We start from the raw sequence: 19,470 nt of genomic DNA on the forward strand, positions 1-19,470 counted from the left end.
AGTAATATATTCCTCCTCACTCCCTGTATGCTGTGTACGTAGCTTACAAACAGATCGGGGCAGGAACTGCCTCTTACTATGTTGTTCTGAATAGGGCAGTAATATTACCTGGGTTTTCAGGCACAACATCAATGCACCTATTCTGTGATAATTATGATTATTATACAGGTGAGTGTTTTTTTTCATATGCTAGCTTGCTCTTGCCAGGCCAAGAAAGAACTTGGTCTCCTGTGGATCTTAATAGCTTTATGTGAAATTTATGCATGAACAACAGTCCTGCACTTTTGTAGAGGCAGTGAATTATTTATTTTTTTTTTTGCTTTTGAACAGTCTCCGGTAGTTATCTTTCTTGCTCCAAGTGTTTGTTCCAGCAGGATTTTAGCACTGAGATTCCAATAGCTGAACTACTTCACCACCACCACCTACCCACTCAAATGCAAATCCCTCTTTCTAAAATGACCCTGAGTGATTTTTGATATTTGTTGTTATTTTCAGAAAACCTAGAATTTTCACCTGCCATTGTTTTAAGCATAAACTTGTAGATTTTATAACTGGTATATGAATTTTCTTACGGGAAAATGAGAAGAATGTCACCTGAAAAATATGCATTTGATAACCTTCTGCCTTTTTTTATTGATTGTTAATGATTCTGCTTTTTACACTTTTTTCCTATAAAAGTCAAGTCACTGCTGCATAGAGCGTGCAGAACACTTAGAGTGCTGAAATCTTATTCAGGCAGCATGTTGAGATTTTAATGATTCCCTGACTTAATTATGGAGAGGATCCTTTGGGAATGAGACAAAAATGGTCATTTGAACATAGGAAAAGGAATAATGAATAATTAAGGAGTCTAATTAAATGAGTTTCTTATGCTGGAGTGGATTGGGAATTTTTTTTCTGTTGTATTTTCATTTAAAACATTTCCTTAAAACTCAATAAACTGTGTGTATATTGGAAGGAACTAGAGTCTTCACTCAAAATTCTGCACTTAGTTTTGCTAAAATAGGAAGCCTGCAATTAAATCCAGAGTTAGTAAGTATGTCCTCAGTACTTGTTGAGGGAGCCTGGGTCCAGCATGCAGTTGTGGCAGTGAACAAGGAAGGAGCTTTCTTTGGCTCACACATAACCTGTTTTCCTTGTTTTAGGAATATTTCGTGTTAGTAGTACATTTTTTGAGTATGAAAGGAGTCCAGAGAAATTAAAAATACCTACAATACAAAACAAGTCAAGGAAACTTTCCTTCCTTTCTTGTGCTTTCTGTATTTTTGCACCGCAGAAATTAAAAAAAAATTACACAGTTGAAAGTCTCAGGGCAACTGGGAAATGCTGCAGATTTCAAAGGAAGACTTTATTGTGACCTTTGCAAATGGGGCATTTGTGACACTTATTCAGCAATTTTTATTTCAAAAGAAAACAACAAGGAAGCTACTCTTGATGTGCAGAAGTTGGCAACAGGAAAATATATGGGCACTGGGTTACTTGGTACAGCTCCCTACTGTCAGGGGTGGGTGGGGGAAGTAACCTGTTTCACAAGGCGATGAAGCACTGCCTTTGTCCAAAGTTTTATTTTTGTGCCATGGTAGGAAATGTAAAATAATATTTTCATTGTCACGGTATCTTCCTAAGGCAAAGGGGCTTACTAGCCCTGAATACAGATTTTGCAATGATTTATGTAGAACCTCGCTTAGGCAAAATTTCTTTTAGCCTGAAGTATATATTTTTGGCTGAAACCTAACAAAAATCAAAGGACACTAACTAAGGGGCACTGGAAAATGATCTACTGATTGCAGACGAAGGTGTTGGATGTATTTGTGATTGTTGGTCCCATCCCACTTTTTGTTTGGCAGCTTCATTTGCTCAAGCAGATTCACTTCATGACACCTTTGCATGCATTGCATTTCTGCAGTGGTGTGGCTTTTTACATAGTTTTCGTTATTACAACACTGCTACTGCTCCAAAAAAGGGACAGCAGGCTGGGACTTAATGCTGAGTAACTTGAAATACCCCAAAGACATTTCCTGCTGCTGTTTTGTGTTATTTTTAAACCACTCTGGGACAGGGCATTTTCCGTCTGAGATGAGCAGGGAATGACTCCTTTTGTGTCTGTTTGGGGACTGGATGACCTGGCAGAGGTGCTTCTGAAAGCCACACAAGGACCTCCTTGATATCTGCTTTCATTATGTTGAAGGAAATCCCTTCATGGGCTCAGTGTTCACTGGATGTCTTAGTGAATTGGCTATTGCTTTTATGTGTTGAAGCAGAAATTAACAGATGCAGCAGTGATTAATTGTCCACTCAGGGTGAAGTTTGTAGCTGAACCATAAAATCCTGATGAATGTTTTTTGCATTTCTTTTTTGAAGCTCACCAGAAAGGGATCAATCCTCCCATGATATCACAGACTCTTCAAGTTATGGGTGTGGGAGTGTAAAACTGGTACAAAGCCTACTTTTGCACTTAATCCTATATGACAGGAAGCTTTTCCTGGCTGTGTTGGTGTAATTTGCAGAGGAATCTAACAATTCCCAGATCAAAACTCTGTTTGGTGTCATGTAGCACTGTCCCACAGACCTCCTGGTCCCCCATTGTACTGGGGCTTGCAGTAACAAAACTAGGAGAACATGGTGGACTAGGTAGGGAGTAACTGTGGAACTGGGAATCTGGGGAATGTTAATATACTGAATTTATGGTTTCAGAACATTATTGAGTAGTTCCAAACAAGGATTAAAAAATACATCGCTAATTGTGATCTAGTGTCAGTCCCAGATATAACTTCCACCTGTTAATATGTTTGAAATGAATTTATTACCATTTCACAGAATGATCTTTGTCAGCATACCTAAGAAAGCGATACTCTGTATATGAATTTCAGCCCTGGTTGTAGTCTGTTGTTTGAATTACAGGGGGGAAAAAGTAGAAAAAACTTTTCTAAAAGTGCAGCTTTATATTAATTACGGTGGTTCCCAGTAAACATAGGGTTTTAGCACTATTCTTCTTGGTGGAGGAAAAATAGGAAGAAATTTTTTTGTGTATTTGTTCAGCAACAATTTAGACAAGACATATCTTATTCTTACTGTGTTCCTTGCATCGGATAAATTTTCTGTGCTCCTCAGCAATTCCAGCTACAAACCCACTCAAAATTTATCTTCCAATTAGTGTACCTCTATAAATAAGATGCACCAGTATCTTTTTCTTCATTTGTTATGAGTCAGAGATGAAATTCTTTACACTATCTTTGCAGAACAGTTAACATTAAATTGTCACTTTCAGCTCCCTTTGTCTGTATAGGTCTCAAAACCAAAGATTATCTTGTTTTTGAAGTCAGGGATGATAATCTCCAGGTTTTGGGTACTCTGCAGTCTTCTATAGTCACACTTTCTCCTCTGCTGGGGTGTGAGCGTGTTGTTTCCCTCTCCCAGTTTGTTTGCAGGCAGATTTACGATGCCTTCGTGGTGACCTGGGACAGCTGCATATTTATTGTCCCATCTTCTCCACCCCTGAGGCCATAGGTTGAGTGAGCCTTGAGTCAGCTTTTGAACTGTCCCGATTTACAATCTAAGTCTTAAAGGTGAACCAAAATCAGTAGTTGCTTTCTTTAAATGTCATATCTCAAACTGGGAGTTTGTGACAAATTCACAGACATGTCAGCCATCCTTGTATCAGGAGTGTGCTGGACTGCAGGAGGTGTAACTTCATCAGTTAAGCCAAATTGTGTCATCCCTCCATAGAGGAATAGCAATTTTGCACTTGATTCTGCGAGAGTGAATATGCTGCTTTGAGCTTGTTTGAGCTCAGAAGGCAGATGATGTGTCTGGAGAGTGCTTAAAAAAGCATATTCCATGACTATTTTGTGTGTTGGGTGTTTTTGGGTGTTTTGAGTTGTTTTGGGGGTGGCTTGTAGGCTTGTTTTTTGTTGTTGTGGTGTTTTTTTGGTTGTTTCTGGGTTTTTTACATTTACAATTGTTACCATTTCTACTTTAATTTCCAATGTGGGCAGCAGGGTCATTTAAGAAGCAGTAAGCTTCTTGGTAGGACAGTACAAATATCCTCGGCTTCAAATATCTGGCCATTATCACTGCATCCCTGAATTTGTGTCATTTCCAAAGCTTTTTTTAAGCTGTTATGCCCTAAAGAAGTCAAATAAGAAATAAAATGTAATTCAATAAAACTCCAAATCTTATACTGTTGAGAAGAAATTAAGGGCTAAGCACTATAAAAATAGTCTATAAAATGCAGTTTAGATATTTCCCTCTCTTTGTGTAGTACATGCATCCCTTTCTGACAGCGTCATGTTTCCTCAGAGTTTCTCTGGGATCATTATTGCCAAAGCAGAATTCTGCTAGAAGATGCAGGTGGTAGGGGAAACCTAATGCAAGATAACAGAAGGGAAAAGCAATCCACAATTTTTCTTATTTTCCATTCATTTACTACTTAGTGACCTTGATTTTCTGAGTGTTTGGAGATAGGTCCATCCTGCCTTGATATCAGATTTGTGAGAAAGAGAAAAAAGTAAAATTAGATGCTAAATAAACTTTTAATCTTGTCTCATTTGTTTTTTCATTTGGTTTTGAGACACAAGGCCTGCTAGTCTGGCATGGGCAGACAAATCTTATGAGACTCCTTTAAAGTGTTCTTTTGAGTTAACTAAGTTTCACATACAGCATTTTTTTAAAAAAACAGAATTTTTATTTCTTCTCTTAGTCTTCTCCCAAAGTGTTATTTTCATGAGTTGGTAAATTGATATTGCCCTTATTTCTATTATGTGATATTGCCCTTATTTCTATTATGTCTTCTTTCTTCTCTTTTTCTTCTCGCTTCCACTGCTTTTCTTAACAAAAAAATCCAGAGCAGGGCTACAGCAGCAGAAAGATAGACTCCCCTTCCCCCCTTTTATCATTTGTTCTGTATCAGATAAATTAGTCTTAAATTCTTAATTTCTGAGTTAACAAGAATTGGCTGTACTTTTCTTAATTTGTTTTCTTTTCCTTTGCTCTCTGCTCTTTCTATTCTACCTATAACGCTTCTTTTCATCTTTTGGAAAATGTAAGCATACTTTGTTTACCAGTAAGAGCTGTCATAGTGACCTTCTAGCACTGTGTGTGATTATAAACCTTTTTTGATCCATAGTGATCTAAATAGTGTAAATATTGAATGTTTCTATGGTTTTCTATCATCCCTAAAAGAGCTTAGATTATCATAGACCTAGTTTATGGCATATTGGTAAACCAGTATTTTCATGATTCTCATTTTTTTTTTTCTCTTGTGCTGCATAATTATTTAAAATAAATGTAAAAGTGATGGTACTATCTTTGCTCCATAAACTGCTGACTAATTGAAAAATTAACTCAAATAATTAGAATAATTAGATTGCAAACACTTCCCCCCCCCCCCGCCCCCTTGTGTTTTTTCAAGATCTGCCTCAATGTTGTATGCGAGTGCTCTTTTGCAGTCTCTCTTGAATCTGGTTTTAACAGTGGGACTAGCGGCTTAAATTGAACCAAACACCACACTTTCAAGTTGATAAAATCACTTCTCAGCCATTATGACTTTGTGAGTAGATGAAGCTAAGTAGACATTATCCTTGCGCTAACAGAAAGTGTAAATTTCCCATTGTTCAACTAAGATACAGTTTATCATCCTTTATCAAGACCCTATGGATTCTGCTGAAACACTCATTGGCATTTCATTAACTTTGTAATTAAGGGTGAAATCAAATAGCTTAATTATTTTACTGAAGTCTGAAAAGAAGCACTTAATGAGGTATTCCGGTACCTAATTCCCTTGAAGTGAGTTATGACATATCTGGCATGAAAACCTTCACGCTTCATCCAACTTTTGTCTGGTAGTGCCTTATCACCTTCCAGTGAATGATGCCAGTTCACCATTTCCCCAAAAGCAGAAGTTATACATGTACAGTCTCTCTTCCACAGGGATCTGAATCTTTTACACCTTTTCTGTAATCTCTTTTCTGTTTGAGACTGTTCCAGCCTGCAAACAGCACGGAATCTCCCTAGTATTGCACAAAATATAAAGGATCTTTTTTTATTATTATTTTGTTTGACTGTAACTTTGCTAGCTAAGATATAATTTCTCAAAATCCTGGCTCGAAAAGTAGTTTTTTCTTCCTGAAATCTAATTCAGGAGGAGTTTGGACTCTGCAGTTCAAGCAGGGATTGTAATCCACATTTAACAAAAATAAAATCTACGTGCTTGGTCCAGTTGGTTAATTAGCTGCAAAGATACTTGGGATGAAACAGTCCTTATCTGTCTTGTAAAATCCTTGCATTTATGCATATCTCAAGGGATTAGGTGAGGCCACTTATTATCCTCATTTGTTAGAATTATTCTCATTAATAAAAGCTCGGGTTGATTTCTACCTGCATAGAATATGGCCTGTGCATAAGGTGCCGTTAGGGCTTTTAAACTGCATATGTGCACATTATTCTCTGTGCCTACATTTAAAAAAGTCTGCTTTAAGTATTTTAAACATATAGCACTTTATAATACGTTATTTGTATTTCCATTTAATGAGGTTATTTAGGCATAAATTACAGGCTAGTATGGGTAAAAAGTTTATGAATGTCACAGGATTAGCCAGCAAGCAGTGAATGACAGCAGCATTCACTTCATTTTGGCTTGAATAAGAAGTTGGTTTCCTAAGGCAAAGTCTCATGAGTTTTCCAAATCCAGATGGAAATGTGCTGGGAATAAGAGGGATCCAACTCTACTGAATTTTGTTGAATCCATTTTCAGTTCTGGTCCTGTTGTACTTTCTAAGCACTTCCCTCCTAATAACAGCGTTCTGTCAGACAGGGGAACGAATGTCAACTTTATTTTACAGGGGAAGAACTGAGCTTCAGAGTGAATAACTGCCAAGGTCACGCAGGCAGCTTGTGAGCTAGAGAGTGTTTTGCCTTTTTTTTTTTTAACTCCTTTTTTTTCTTTTTTTAAATAGGCACAGGGTGGTCTTCCCTTTCCCGCTGAAACTCCACCAGCGTCCCTGAGATAGCTTCTCCAGCCCCCTAAGTCAGCAGCTTTGCCCAGTTCTCCTCTCCAGTAGGGCTCCCGTGGTACAAGAGTCTTCTCACTGCTGCTCTGTGCTTCACTGAGCAGCTGGGCCAAAATCCAAATACCTGCCTGAATGTGGCCTTTGACTGCTTGCAGTTGTGCCTTACAGTTGAAAGCGTGCTTTGAGCATCCTTCAGAGGATACTCTTTGCATCTTTAAAAATAGAAATATGTTTATTCAAGCTTCCATAGTACATGAAGAAGCAGGAATTTACTACTACTGGTTCAAACCCAGGCATTGCCCAAGTGCAACACTCCTCTTTCCACAACTTTCCAAAGGCAGCATTATATGAGTCTTCAGAAGTCTTTCAGATGTGGAGGAGGGAGGATTAGGGAGAGGTACATGGTGGTGTGTAGGTACGGGGAGTTTTGAATACAGACAGGAACCTGTGATTTTACTGCATCAGGAAGAAAGATCCCTAAGGTCACGTAACTGTGGTTTCCATCCTTGCGCATTTCTTAAGTCATTCCATAATAAACAACTTTTAAAACCTAGTTTATTAGCCTGTGAACAGTAGACAAACAGTACACTATGTAGCTGCCTTTTGGACAACACAGAGTGTGTTCAAGGTAGTTTGTTTTGGAGATTTAAAATGTTGTTTTACTTTTAGCCATGTTATGTGAAAACTAAAGCAATGGATACATGTCACTTACCGGACCTCAACAACCTGGATTGAGAAAACTTCTCTCAAGTTCAGGGGAAGAATATATACAACCCTGTGAAACCTTTCTGGATTTTATGTTACACTCTGAAGATTCAATAATATTTGGCTAATTGCACTTCAAATTTAAATGTAACTTTATTTTTACAGCAAATTCTGTTTTTTTTCTTCCGGAAAGAAATGCTAGTATGAAGTAAAATACATCAGTTTCACTTGTGGAGACTTTTGGTTCTGACCTGCAAGTAATCAGACTGCCTTAAAATGCTCATCTTCATTACTGTGAGGTACGCTACTAGGAATACTGGGAAAGGTTAAAAACAGCAGTCTCGAGGCAATCTGCTGATTGTTATATTTGTGTAGGAAAAAATATGGTTCCTTATTTACTAGATGCTTGTTCTGTGTTCATCTTAGTAAAAGATCCTCCTGCAGGCCTTAATACTGTTGCTATTTTACCTCCCATAATGAATATTCAAAAGCTGCAGTCATTGAGGACTCAGGTGGCAGAAATAGTAAGATGATTGAAGCAAGCCTTGACATAAAAGCCTAAAAGTACATTTCCAACTACATGGAAATAGTGCTGATTTTCCTTTCTGACCACGTAAAGACGACGCCAGGAAATCTCCCATGAATTAAACGCCTGTTTCACACAGTAGTGTGATTGCATCTTTCTTTCTGTATGATGTGTTGTAATAAGTATGTTTAAAAAAAAAAAAAAAAAAAGGAAAAAAGACAACAGGGCTTTCTGTAATCCTCTCTCACAAAATGTATTGGAATTGAAAAATGGGTATAAAGGACACACTGTTAAGATATGGCAATGCATGCATTGTTTTCTACATAATGCAGTCAGGGTCTCCATGGTAAAAAGAAATTTTTATTTTATTTTTTTGTCACCATCAGCAGTTAACCTAAAGTAGGAGCTGCTCCATTTCATTATAGGTTAAATAGCTTACCATACAAAACTAGCTGAGAAATGTACATCATTAACACTGCATTTTTTAATAGGTTTTAAAAACACGCTTTAGGATTAGTGAAGAAAATACATTACAGCATATGTTATTGTTCTGGAATTTTTTTTAATAGAAAGCGCTCCTATTCAGCATTCCCCCTTCAGTGGAGTCACTTAGACACTTCCAGCTGGTGGCAGGGGATACAGCCATAATACAGCTTTCTCTGTCCCAGCTGTCTTTTTCATTACGTTAAATGCATTACGATGGCTGCACTGTTTTATAAAGGTTCAGGTACAGAAAGGTATAGGAAGAAATCTGCAACTATGTATTTTTGTAGTGGCTGCAAGCTTCTGTGAGATCTCTGAATCCTGAATGTGTTCCTGGCTCTGGTCACAGATTTCCTTCCAATCACTGGAACATTTGCTGTAAGGGCTGGCTAAAGGTGCCCGAGGAAATCACCTTTTACAAGGGAGCATTGTTGTAAAGGATTTTTAATGCATTATGGCTCATGCAGCATCACAGTTAAAGAAAAACAGGGATTTAGAAATTAATGCTGACGAAGAAACTGAGAAAAAAAGAAAACACAGGAAAAGATCCCGGGATCGCAAGAAAAAGGTATCTAGATCTGTGCCAAATTCTGACAGGGATTCTTTTGTTTTAATTTTCTTACCTTGCAGTTGAAGTATCAAAGCTTGTTCTTGCGTGTAACTTGGTAGCTGTCAGAGTAATTTGTTAACATTGTAAAATAGCATTGATAACCATGGCTGTGGGGTTTGCAAAGCAATTGAATATTTAATTGGATATTAGTTGATTGCAGTGATGATACAGAAGGTGTGCATTCATTTCCCAGATAAATCACTTGTGTTACTGTGATATGCAAACTGTTTCTGAGTTGAAAATAGTTAGTAACCATGATGTGAGGTTAAATGCTGAGCTTTCTTATAGGTTTACAGCATAATAGTTTAGCCTTACATACATGTACTTAAAAGGGATGTGTGTGGAGGCAGATTTTTTTTTTCTTTGTGTTGGGACTGTGTCACATGTTTGGCTTCTGAAACATCCATTTTTGGGATTATGTTACAGAAATAAGGTGTATCAGTGTTTCTCTTTTTTCCTAAGGGTGAACTGTTTTACAGAATTGGGCTTTAACAATCTGTTTTTAGCAACTTTCTTTTGTTAGGGAAATATGTGACTGAGATTGCAGAGCCTGGATTTTCTTTGCTGTAGATTTGTCTTAGCTGCAGAAAACCCTCCAGCAAACTAGGATTTGAAAAATTCAGCAGGCACTGCATTGCTCATTGTTCAGTTCAGGAGCCTCTGTGTGATTCCAGTCTTGCTGTTTCTCTCTAAGGTATAAAGCAAAATAGTTATGGTTTGTGGCATAATGACAGATAAAGAGGCCAGCCACTTTGGCAGCTCTGTGGATATGTCCTTAAAAATGACACCTTGTACTCCGCTCCATAGAAATAAGGCCCTGCCATGATTTCTTGTCTTTGGCTGTATTTTATTATAATTTTTCAAGAACATATCAAGAAGCCAGTTGTCTTAATGGAAACCTGGGTATGTAGTATTTCTGCGTGCCTTTGTGAAATCCCCCTAAGGGGGGACCGGATAATCTTCATATGCTCAGAGAAGTGGTGCATGTGCTTCCTAAATGACATGTAGATTTCCTCTAACATATGTGCATCTTTTGGTTGGGTGAGAGTCAGCATTTCCCTGCCCTTTTCTTTTCTTTTTTTCCCCTCTGCCATGGCAGTACTATACATAATGAAAAGCACTAAGAAACCCACTGCCTTCTGTTCTAGTGAGCACATTAGGAGACTGTTTAGATGGCTGCAGCGAATGTACTGCAGCGTGTTAACCCTAGGTATTTTTTCTGTGTGAATGTGTACATACAGATCTTCTGAATCACCTTCCAATACAAAGGAAAGTGAAAAAGTAGGAGTCTGTCTTTGGGGGCAATTTTGAGGTGCTGCTGTTTGAAACTGACCCGAATTGGTGAGGTTTTTCCTGTCTGCTCTTTAGGTTGTGTGCAGGTCTGTCAGGGTGGGTTTTCCCCCCCCAGCTGAAAACAGCACAGCAGTTAAGAATTCTAGGAGCTGGCCTGTCAACCATGTGTACCTATGGCTTGTGAGCTAAGATGTATAGTCTCTCAGCTAACTCTACTCATGATGCAGGAAGCCCACGTTGTGCTTAATGTGCTCAGTTTCAACAATAGCGTGCCCAACTATAGCTATGTACTGTCTGTATAAGGGTACTTTCTCGCCGATTGCAATTAGAACAATATAGAAGGGATGTGGCAGTGAGAGGCTCTTGATTCAGTGAGGTGAGACAATTGCTCTGTGGACAAAAATGCTTTATTGTTTATACAACACAGGGCTGTAGAAAGGAAATGTCTTAGCAACCAGAGTGGCACATGAATAAATATTATCCTATTAAACTCAAATGTGCGGATTTTTTTCAATGTTTTATTTCTGTATCTTAAGAATGAGATTAAATAGCTTTTGCTGCACCAAAGCCTTTTTTGGGGGTTCCCTTCACCCCCAGCCTCCTCATGTCACAGTGGAATTTGGTAACTTATTCCAGTTTCTTTCTGGTTTTCCTTAGGACTTTGCAGATTCAGGGCATGTAGAGGCTCTCTTTCCTAGGAAAATGGAGCAAAAAGCTGCAACTGCTTCACTTAACATTTATACATTTGGGCATCAGTCTTCTCATAGCAAAGACATGGTTTTACCACCCAGTACATAGGGCGTAGGAAGCCCAATAATTGTGGTTTGCCATTTTGTACTTTCCTGACTATTTAAAACATTTTCCCCCCAATTTTTCCACTATGAGTTGTGAGTCACTTCTTGTTCCTCTGCACCACCCACAAGCAAGCAGTACTCGGGGTTTTTTTTTTTTTTTTGGTGATCACATGATACTGCACAAAGCTAACCCTTTGCTTAAGCAGTATACAGAAATATCCTGTAGGGTCTTCCAGTCACATTGGAACAACAGAGAATGCTAATGTTTCTGGATAATTTATACATTAAGGACACCAAGGCAGCCAAAGGTTAGAAAGTAAGGCTGGTGGGAGCACCCGGTGTCCTAGACGTGATGATACCAGCAACAGTCATGCTGATTTATGTTCCTATTTAGTTTGAGGATTGCAGTCTGAGGGTAATATTTCACTGCTTTTGACTGGTTAAGCAATTTACAGTGTAATAATGTTTCTGTTAAGGCTTGCTTCAATACTTGTACGAGAGAAATGACCTTTTTAAAAATACACACAAAACAAACCCCTGTATGATATCCAATCCCATTTAATTTCAAGGTGAGATATTTTCAAATTGCCGCACTGAGCTCTGTAGAGACACTGTGCTTGTGTGCCCTGTGGGCCCACCATGCTCTTTCTGTTTGCCTGAATTAAAGACATTTCTAGAGGTTCAGAGCTTAAATAGTTTAACTCACGTAAGAGAAAGAGATGGGGCCAGCAATTGAAGTGAATACAGTGAGGGGGTCTGCACGATATACTTTTCCTGTATATTTTGTTCAGCTTTATATTACAGCTTCAAGCAGTTTTGCCTCTGTATGGTTGTGCGGTGTCCTACACTGCAAATAGTTTCAGTACACCCAAGGGCAGACCTGAGCTTTAAATGGTATCACAGAACAAGCCAAGCCACCCTTAATAATAGGGGATTGATAGAACGGCTTGCTTGATTCCTTATAGTGTGGCTCTGTTGTGCATGGTTTGGTTTGTGAAAACTAGAAATTGCTTATCCTATAATAATGCCTGGAAAGAAATTAGTTGCTTAGTCAGTGCTGTTCCTAAAATAAAGGTGAAATCTTATTTTTTTATGTTCTCTGTTCGGTACATAGTAGACAAGAAGGGCAGGTCTTGGCACATACTCAATGATTTATGTTTTATACAGTATTCAGCAGGACTGAAGTGGTTTCCATTTGCATGTAGTGCTTAGGAGCTGGCATGTTCTTTGGGAACACAGAATAGCTTGATCATAATGCAAAGCCTGGCTGCTGCCGTCTCTGAGATGTTAAAGGCTGTTGCTGTCACATCCTCTGCTGCTACAAACTTGTGTGCAGCAGGGAGAGTAATGGATGCCAATGTCACAAATCCTGGTAATTTCATCGTAAGGCTCAGTGTTTGAAGGTTTATACTTTCAGGTATGCTGGAAAAATTGCCCTGCAATTTCCTAATGGGTATAAATTGAAATGCTGTGTCAGGAATGATCAACCTGTAGGCGGGCAGCTGTTCATGTGGCTTCAAGGAGCTTGTGCATCTTCTGGGCTGGGCTCTGCGCCTGGCTGTAAGGCCTGTGGGAGATCGCTTGGACTGCCCAAGGTAGCAGAGCTGGAAACACCTCCTAGGGGCAGCGGGACCCCAGGAGGGCATCATCATATCCTAGCTGGAGTAATCCTACAGCTTCCTTCCCCCTCAGTTCTCTTGGGGCTGTCAAATGTTTTATGGATCTCAGCCATGCCAAGGTTTCATGAGCCTGAAAAAAATCAGCAGCTGCACCCCCACAATTAACCTGAGGAAAGGGTTGTGTGCATACCAGCTTCAGCTCAAGTGGCTTCTTCAGTTTGGTTCACAGTGATAATCAAGCAGGTTTCTTGAAAACAGGGATACTTCTTTCTCTGACAGGCACATGCCCCTGCAATGAATTGCCCTGTGGTTTTAAAAAGAAGTTTGGGTTGGAACTGGTGCAGAGTTCACATGCAAACAAATCTATCAGTTATCAAGTAAAGCTTGAAATGTGAAGCTCAAGGCATTTACCTCAGGTAACAAGTACAAATCTCCATCCATTTTTAAAAAAAATTCATTTCATTATTTTTAAACAAATCTCAGGATCAGAGAGATCTCTTTCATGGTTTCCGAACAGTTTGTTGACAGTAGTAGAATCTACAGAGGTTGAGCACAGATGATTGTTTCTTAATTCATTTGTGTTAAGGCACAAACCAGGCAGATGTTGCTCTACAGTCTGGGAACATGACCTACGCTAAATGAGGAGATTGTGTAGATTTAGGGCCTGAAGGAAAATTTGCGAAGTCAGTGAATCTTTCCTAGGTGTAAGGAAAATTTCAGTCATATCTTTGATTGTAGACATGATGCTCTGTTAGAGGTTAATCTAATTAAATATTTGAAAGCTATTTTTGATAGATGTTTAGGGGCACTGGTGGATGGAGTATCTCTAGCAGCATTGAATTCTTACCAGCGTGGGGTTTGGTGGTTAAAGAGTGTTTCTATTCAGTTGGAAAAACAATTCCTTCTTTGAAGATGACCCCCAAAGGAATGAAAAGATTACATTGTATTGTGTGGGTAGCACTACAGCATCATTTGAAGTGGGCACTGCTCAGTGTTACTTTGCTGTTTATAAACCCAGAAATGTTTTTGCACTGTAATACATTCACATTTTTATTTAGGCAGTTTTAAAACATTCACCTTTTCCTCTTCACCTTCTTGATGCCTCAGGATTGTGCTGTCACAACAGATGGCCATTTGTTATTATGCAAATGTCAGTTTGGGTTGTAAAAACCGTGTTATGCTTAATGTTACCAGCTCATGGTGGGATGAGATGGGGAAGAGGGAGGACTAATAATGGATGACCTTACCATTATAGGAAGATTGCTCGGTGACTTAGACTTAGAGTTGGACTCTCAGTGAGTGTAAATCAATATTGTTTCAACTACCTGGCTGTTATTGATGGAGTCTTTTATCCTTCTGGGTTTTCTATCCAGGCTGGGTTTTATTTGGGGTTTTTGGAGAGCACTGAGGGGCAGAGCAAATGTCTCTTCTATGGTAAAATGGATGCTTTTGAAGCAAAAGAAAGTTCAAAGCTGGTGTTTGATGAACAGAGATATTTATTTTTTAAAAAAAAATCTCTTTATGTAGTTATGAATATTCAGCCCTGTGCCAGAAGTCAAAGCACTGCTAATTTCAAGCTCTTAAATTGCCTGAATTGATGGCTTAAGCATGTTGTGCATACTTTGATACAATTCCATTCACTAAATGTTTGTTACGGTGAGCCAAAGGATTGTCAACCAACGGAACTGACTGAGCACCTGCTAAAATTGAGTGTTAGGCTCAATCACACACAGTTTGACTGAAAGGGGGGGAGGTTTAAGAACCAGTGTCTTGGTGTATGTGATGTGGGTAGAAGAAAGAAATAGAGAAGAAAAAAATTTGCAAGTTGTATTAAAAAAAATATAATTCCCACACAAAACCTGATGTATTCTCACTTTGATTTGAGTGGAAGCTTGGGCAATAAAGGGCGAGATTTGCTGCTAATCAGTAATCTTCTACAGCTGTTTAGGCCACTGGTAGAGTCGCAATAGGGATTTTCTGACTGAGGCAGTAGGGATAGCGCAAGACTCTGTTGTAAAGGCATAGAGAACTGTAAGGGTTCGGTTGGGTCCAGCACGCCTGACAAGTTGGAAACCTCTTTGGCCTTCTACTAAATAATGCCTCCCCATTAGACTTGAATGTGTGGGGACCCTTCTAGGTAATGAGCTCAGCTGAGATGATACAGCTGCCCCACACTGTTCCTGTCTTCAGTTGTCTAACGTGGGCTATAGCCCTGTATATCAAATGGAAAAGATAAGTGTCTTCAGAGGATAATTCAGTGCATGTAAGTGAGACGAGTTAAAGCAATGTCCTCGTTTTCAAAGGTATTGAGTATCCTCCAGCCCTGCAGCTTCAGCTGAAAGCTTTGGGCGTTCTGCGGATCAGGCCCTGGCATCTCTGGTGGATGTTTGGGATTGTATAACACTTTTTAAAACCTTTCTTGTGTGTCTGTTGCCTGAGCATGGTATTTGTGTGGAGCTCCACTTTATTGGCCGGTGCTCCACAAGGTGGCTAGTTACTGATCTCCACGGAAGAGCTCAGCATTTGTTTTTATTTTTTACAGAGATTGGTATCACTTTATGTTGACTTGGAAGGGAAATGCAACAGAATGATTTTTTTAGTATTTATTCAAGTAAGACTAATGTGGACAGGGGAACTACATTGAAATAAGAAGATTGTTTTGTTAATTGAAAAGAAAATTCACTTTGGGATGTGTTTGTTTTAAAAAAATCATAATTTTGCCAATAAGCTGAAGTTCTCCATTATTTAGAAAGTTATGACTGTTTAGTAACATGAATTTGTCCCACATGAGATTTAGTGCTCCGAGACACACACAAACAGTTTAATGCCTTTGTATTATGTACCAGAACTAAAACTTTATTTTGCCTTTGTAGTTGCAGAAAGATACAGGACATATTGTACTATATAGTCATCTTCAGCTAAGCATTATTTTAGAAAACTTTGTTTTAATGACCCGAATGATGTATTTTACCTAATATTTTACTTGTTCAGCTATGTTTGATTCACAGTTTTGGATTTTATCTCATTGGGCAGTTGAAGGGTCTAATATATTATATGTTGTGCCATCACAGTTTATGTATCAATTTTAAATCTCAGTTCAAGTGTTCATTTCAGTATGTTCATAATTTTTCATTGAAAATAATTCATAATTAAAGAGATAAGTACAAGGTAGAAGGGATTTATTTATGTTTCTGCTATCCTAGTTTGTGCAGAATATATCCTACTCCATATTTATCCAACCGGAATTAACAGGACTTTAGTTACTTCTTGATAAAAGTGGTAATATTCCAAGGCCTCTCTTAACACACCAATTTCTCATGAGCACATGCAGGAAATGAAGGTCAGTACCTTGACAGGTATCCACTACCCCATCATGGCAAGTTATACAGACACACAATCTGCATATGTCATAGTGCCTGATGGAGGCTACCTCAACAAAATCTCCATCAGGAGTGTTAAAATTGGTGTCTCTGGTGACCCCATCTCTACCAGGAGCCAGGCAGGCTCCCAGGTGTGCCTGGTGCTTTATCTATGGAATCAGTGATTTGTAAGTACAAAAAACCACTGTGATCTTGTCATTTGCTTCCCTTGGGAAGGAGGGGACGCATGTGTCACTTTGATATCTGATCCAGTGTCAGTCGAAATCACTGCCTGCTTTCTGCAAAGAAATCAGTGATGGCTTACAGAAAACTGTGGTTTGTAGATTCTGAGCAGATTTCTGAACAGCTCTCAATTTTGGTGCATATCGAGGGAAAAAAATCACTGGTCACTAAAGAAGCTTCAATTACATGTATGTATCCCACACTCATTTGTTATACCTTTGTATATATGTATAGGTGGAATGAAGGTATAATATGCCAGTTGTTTGTATTTTTGTAGAATATGGAAGGTATTTTTGAAAGCAGAAAAGCGTATGGGTTTTTTTTTGTGAAATCCTATCAGCTCAGCTCTGCGCTGCAGCCCCATCCTTAACCCTGGAGCCTCTGCCTTTTGAAATTAGGTGTTGTTAAGTACCCAGGCTCTGCTGGAGTAAGAGAGTTGGGAGGAAAGTCGGAAGAGGAGACAGGTAGTTGCTGAGTTGAGTGCAGTGAAAGGATTTCCTGGAGCTGCTGAAGTGGCTGGTTTTGCATAATCATATTTAAAAGTAAGCACCATGATTGTGCAAATCCTTGAACTCTGATAGATGAAAAGCAGCTAGTAACTAATCTGAATTCAAGTACTCATGTAGTTCACTAGTACTGAGGAGTAATCATGGGGTGTTACACAAATACTATTCTCCACTAATGATGATGATGTGATCCACCAGACTGGGGGATGTTGCTCTTGTAAACAGCTGCTTGCATGGCATCTTTGAGCTCTCACTGCTGAAGAGTTCAGCGTGAGTAAAAAAACTCATACCCTCTACAAGTAAAGGATTTATGTGCAGCAAAACATACATGTAATGCAGGTACTATGTGAGTCAGTTTATATGTGTGCAGGGTGAGAGCAGGAGGGAAGGTGGTGGTCAGGGATTTGGTTGTGACTCCCCAACTGTGTGCTTTGCACCAGTCTATCCATAGCTCTGAGTCAGACATCTCCAAAGTGTGTCTGCTTCCCACAGTGAGTCTCCATCTGTGTTAGGGAGTGCTTACACTGGGAGAAGTTGTGTGGTGCTGCAAGGGGGTTAATTTCAGAGGAAGCATGTTCCCTCTGCTCCCCTGCAGCAGCACCTGGAAAGCCAGGCTCAACCCATCACCAGTGCTGTTGGCCAGTCTGGGTCCTTAGGGAGAAGCTATCCAAAAGTTGTTAGTGGTGTTTTCAGAAGGGTACACTATGGGGGTGTATATAAACAGCTTCTTCATTTATGTAATTTATAGTGTGAGCCTGTTCCATTGCTGTCATTAATTCCTAAAGGAATTATAAATCCTTTTTTTTAAATGAAAAGACAATTTGAAAGAACAAGTCATTACAGAGAACAGATCAAAAAGTTAAATGCTCTTTTTAAAGCTACTGCAACTCTTCTTTTGAAATTCGTCAAAAGACAGCATCACCAGTAATTTCTGCATCGTGTTCTGAGTTCACAAAGCTCATAACAATTCACAAGTCAGTGCAGTTGTTGATATCGACCTTTCAGTTAGAGCACACTGATCTGCATATCCTAAAGGAATATGCTTCCTTCCGTAAAGGAAGTATTAAAATGAGAAACCACAATGATGCTATCCTGTCTGTACCCTCTAAATAAACCATGATTTTGCCTGCCCTATTTGGTGTTGGTAGAAGATACAGTTGTGGAATTCACTTTCTGTTCAGCACAATGGTTCATTTTCTGGAGGTTTACTTTTAAATGTCAGGACTTAGAATATCCCCACCATTGACTTCCTTTGGTTAAACAAGATTGCCACAGCTAGCTCTATGGTTTTCCTTCTCAGTGACGTGTCCTGTAGCTGCCAAGCATCCCCATCTGGAGGTGGTCTCGTGTTCTCTGGGAACTTGCAGAAAAGCAAAGCTGTGCAGTATTCACTGAATAGGTATTCCCTCCATTTCTCAGCATGAATTTACAGGGCATTTCACTAGGAGAAAAGCAAAGGCAGAACTAAGCTACTGACTATAGCAAGCTATGTATAACTTTCAAGTCATTTTTCCAGGGTTGTAATCAGAGTGTCTTACAAATACAGGCGTTTGGAGCTTTGGATGAGATTCCTTCATAGGTTGAATAATTTTATTTTCTCTCAGAGAGTTTTTTTTCTTTCTCCTGTAACTGCATCACCACTCCTTCTGGACCCTACCATGGTATCTCTGAAATCGCAATCACTTCCCATTTATTAATCACTAGCTGAACGTTTAGCATTTGCAGCCATCTCATCAGCTGAATTTGCCATTGGCCTGTGAGGAAATATCAGTGTCTGGGTGATCTGAGTCTGTAATCTGTTCTTTTGCCCCATTTGGATTTATATGAATCTAGCAATCGTCTCTGGTGCTGAGGCTAATGTTTCCATGCCCAGACTGTAGGGTAGGAAAATTAATGCAGATATTATTCAGAAATAGACTGCTGACTGGCCCTTGAAGCACAGGCAAATAAGCCTGGAGTGCTTTCCACGCCTGAGGGCAAAGATCCCCCAAGAGGAGAGATATGTGTACCAAGCACGTCATGGTGCAGCAGGTTAAAAAAAAGCCTCAGTCTATGTGTGAGTAAATGCAGCACTTTGCTGTAGTGCTGAGCAAGACTCCCCCAAAAGAGGATTTATTTGGCCACGCGTAGCAGACACTATGGTCTGGAAAGTAGCTGTGGAAAGTTTCCTTTTTCTTACACAAGACTCTGAATATCGCTCAGAAGTGGGTGGGAAAGGCTTTATTACATTTTTACCATCTAAGCAAAGAAAACATTTTCAAGGAGGATCAATGAATGCAGTGGATACCTGCAGCCCTAATTTTTTTCATACCACTTAATTTGAAA

General features: G+C 39.2%; 1 protein-coding gene across 18 annotated transcripts in view; it reads left to right on the forward strand.

Annotated features, from left to right (window-relative positions):
• The window catches only part of ANK3 (ankyrin 3), a 374,228-nt gene that overhangs the window by 156,948 nt on the left and 197,810 nt on the right, over positions 1-19,470 (forward strand). For 8 of the 18 annotated variants that reach the window (XM_056352833.1, XM_056352834.1, XM_056352837.1 and 5 more), the window contains exon 1: positions 8,915-9,289. The exons of 3 other annotated variants lie outside the window; for them this stretch is intronic. In XM_056352833.1, the coding sequence (XP_056208808.1) occupies positions 9,176-9,289 (114 nt within the window). In that variant the 5' untranslated portion in view covers positions 8,915-9,175. Of the gene's footprint in view, positions 1-8,896; positions 9,290-19,470 lie in introns of those variants that run through there. 7 more of the 18 variants (XM_056352829.1, XM_056352844.1, XM_056352838.1 and 4 more) reach the window with 4 other exon arrangements.

This window comes from Falco biarmicus, chromosome 9 (genome assembly GCF_023638135.1).
Source record: "Falco biarmicus isolate bFalBia1 chromosome 9, bFalBia1.pri, whole genome shotgun sequence".
NCBI lineage: Eukaryota > Metazoa > Chordata > Aves > Falconiformes > Falconidae > Falco > Falco biarmicus.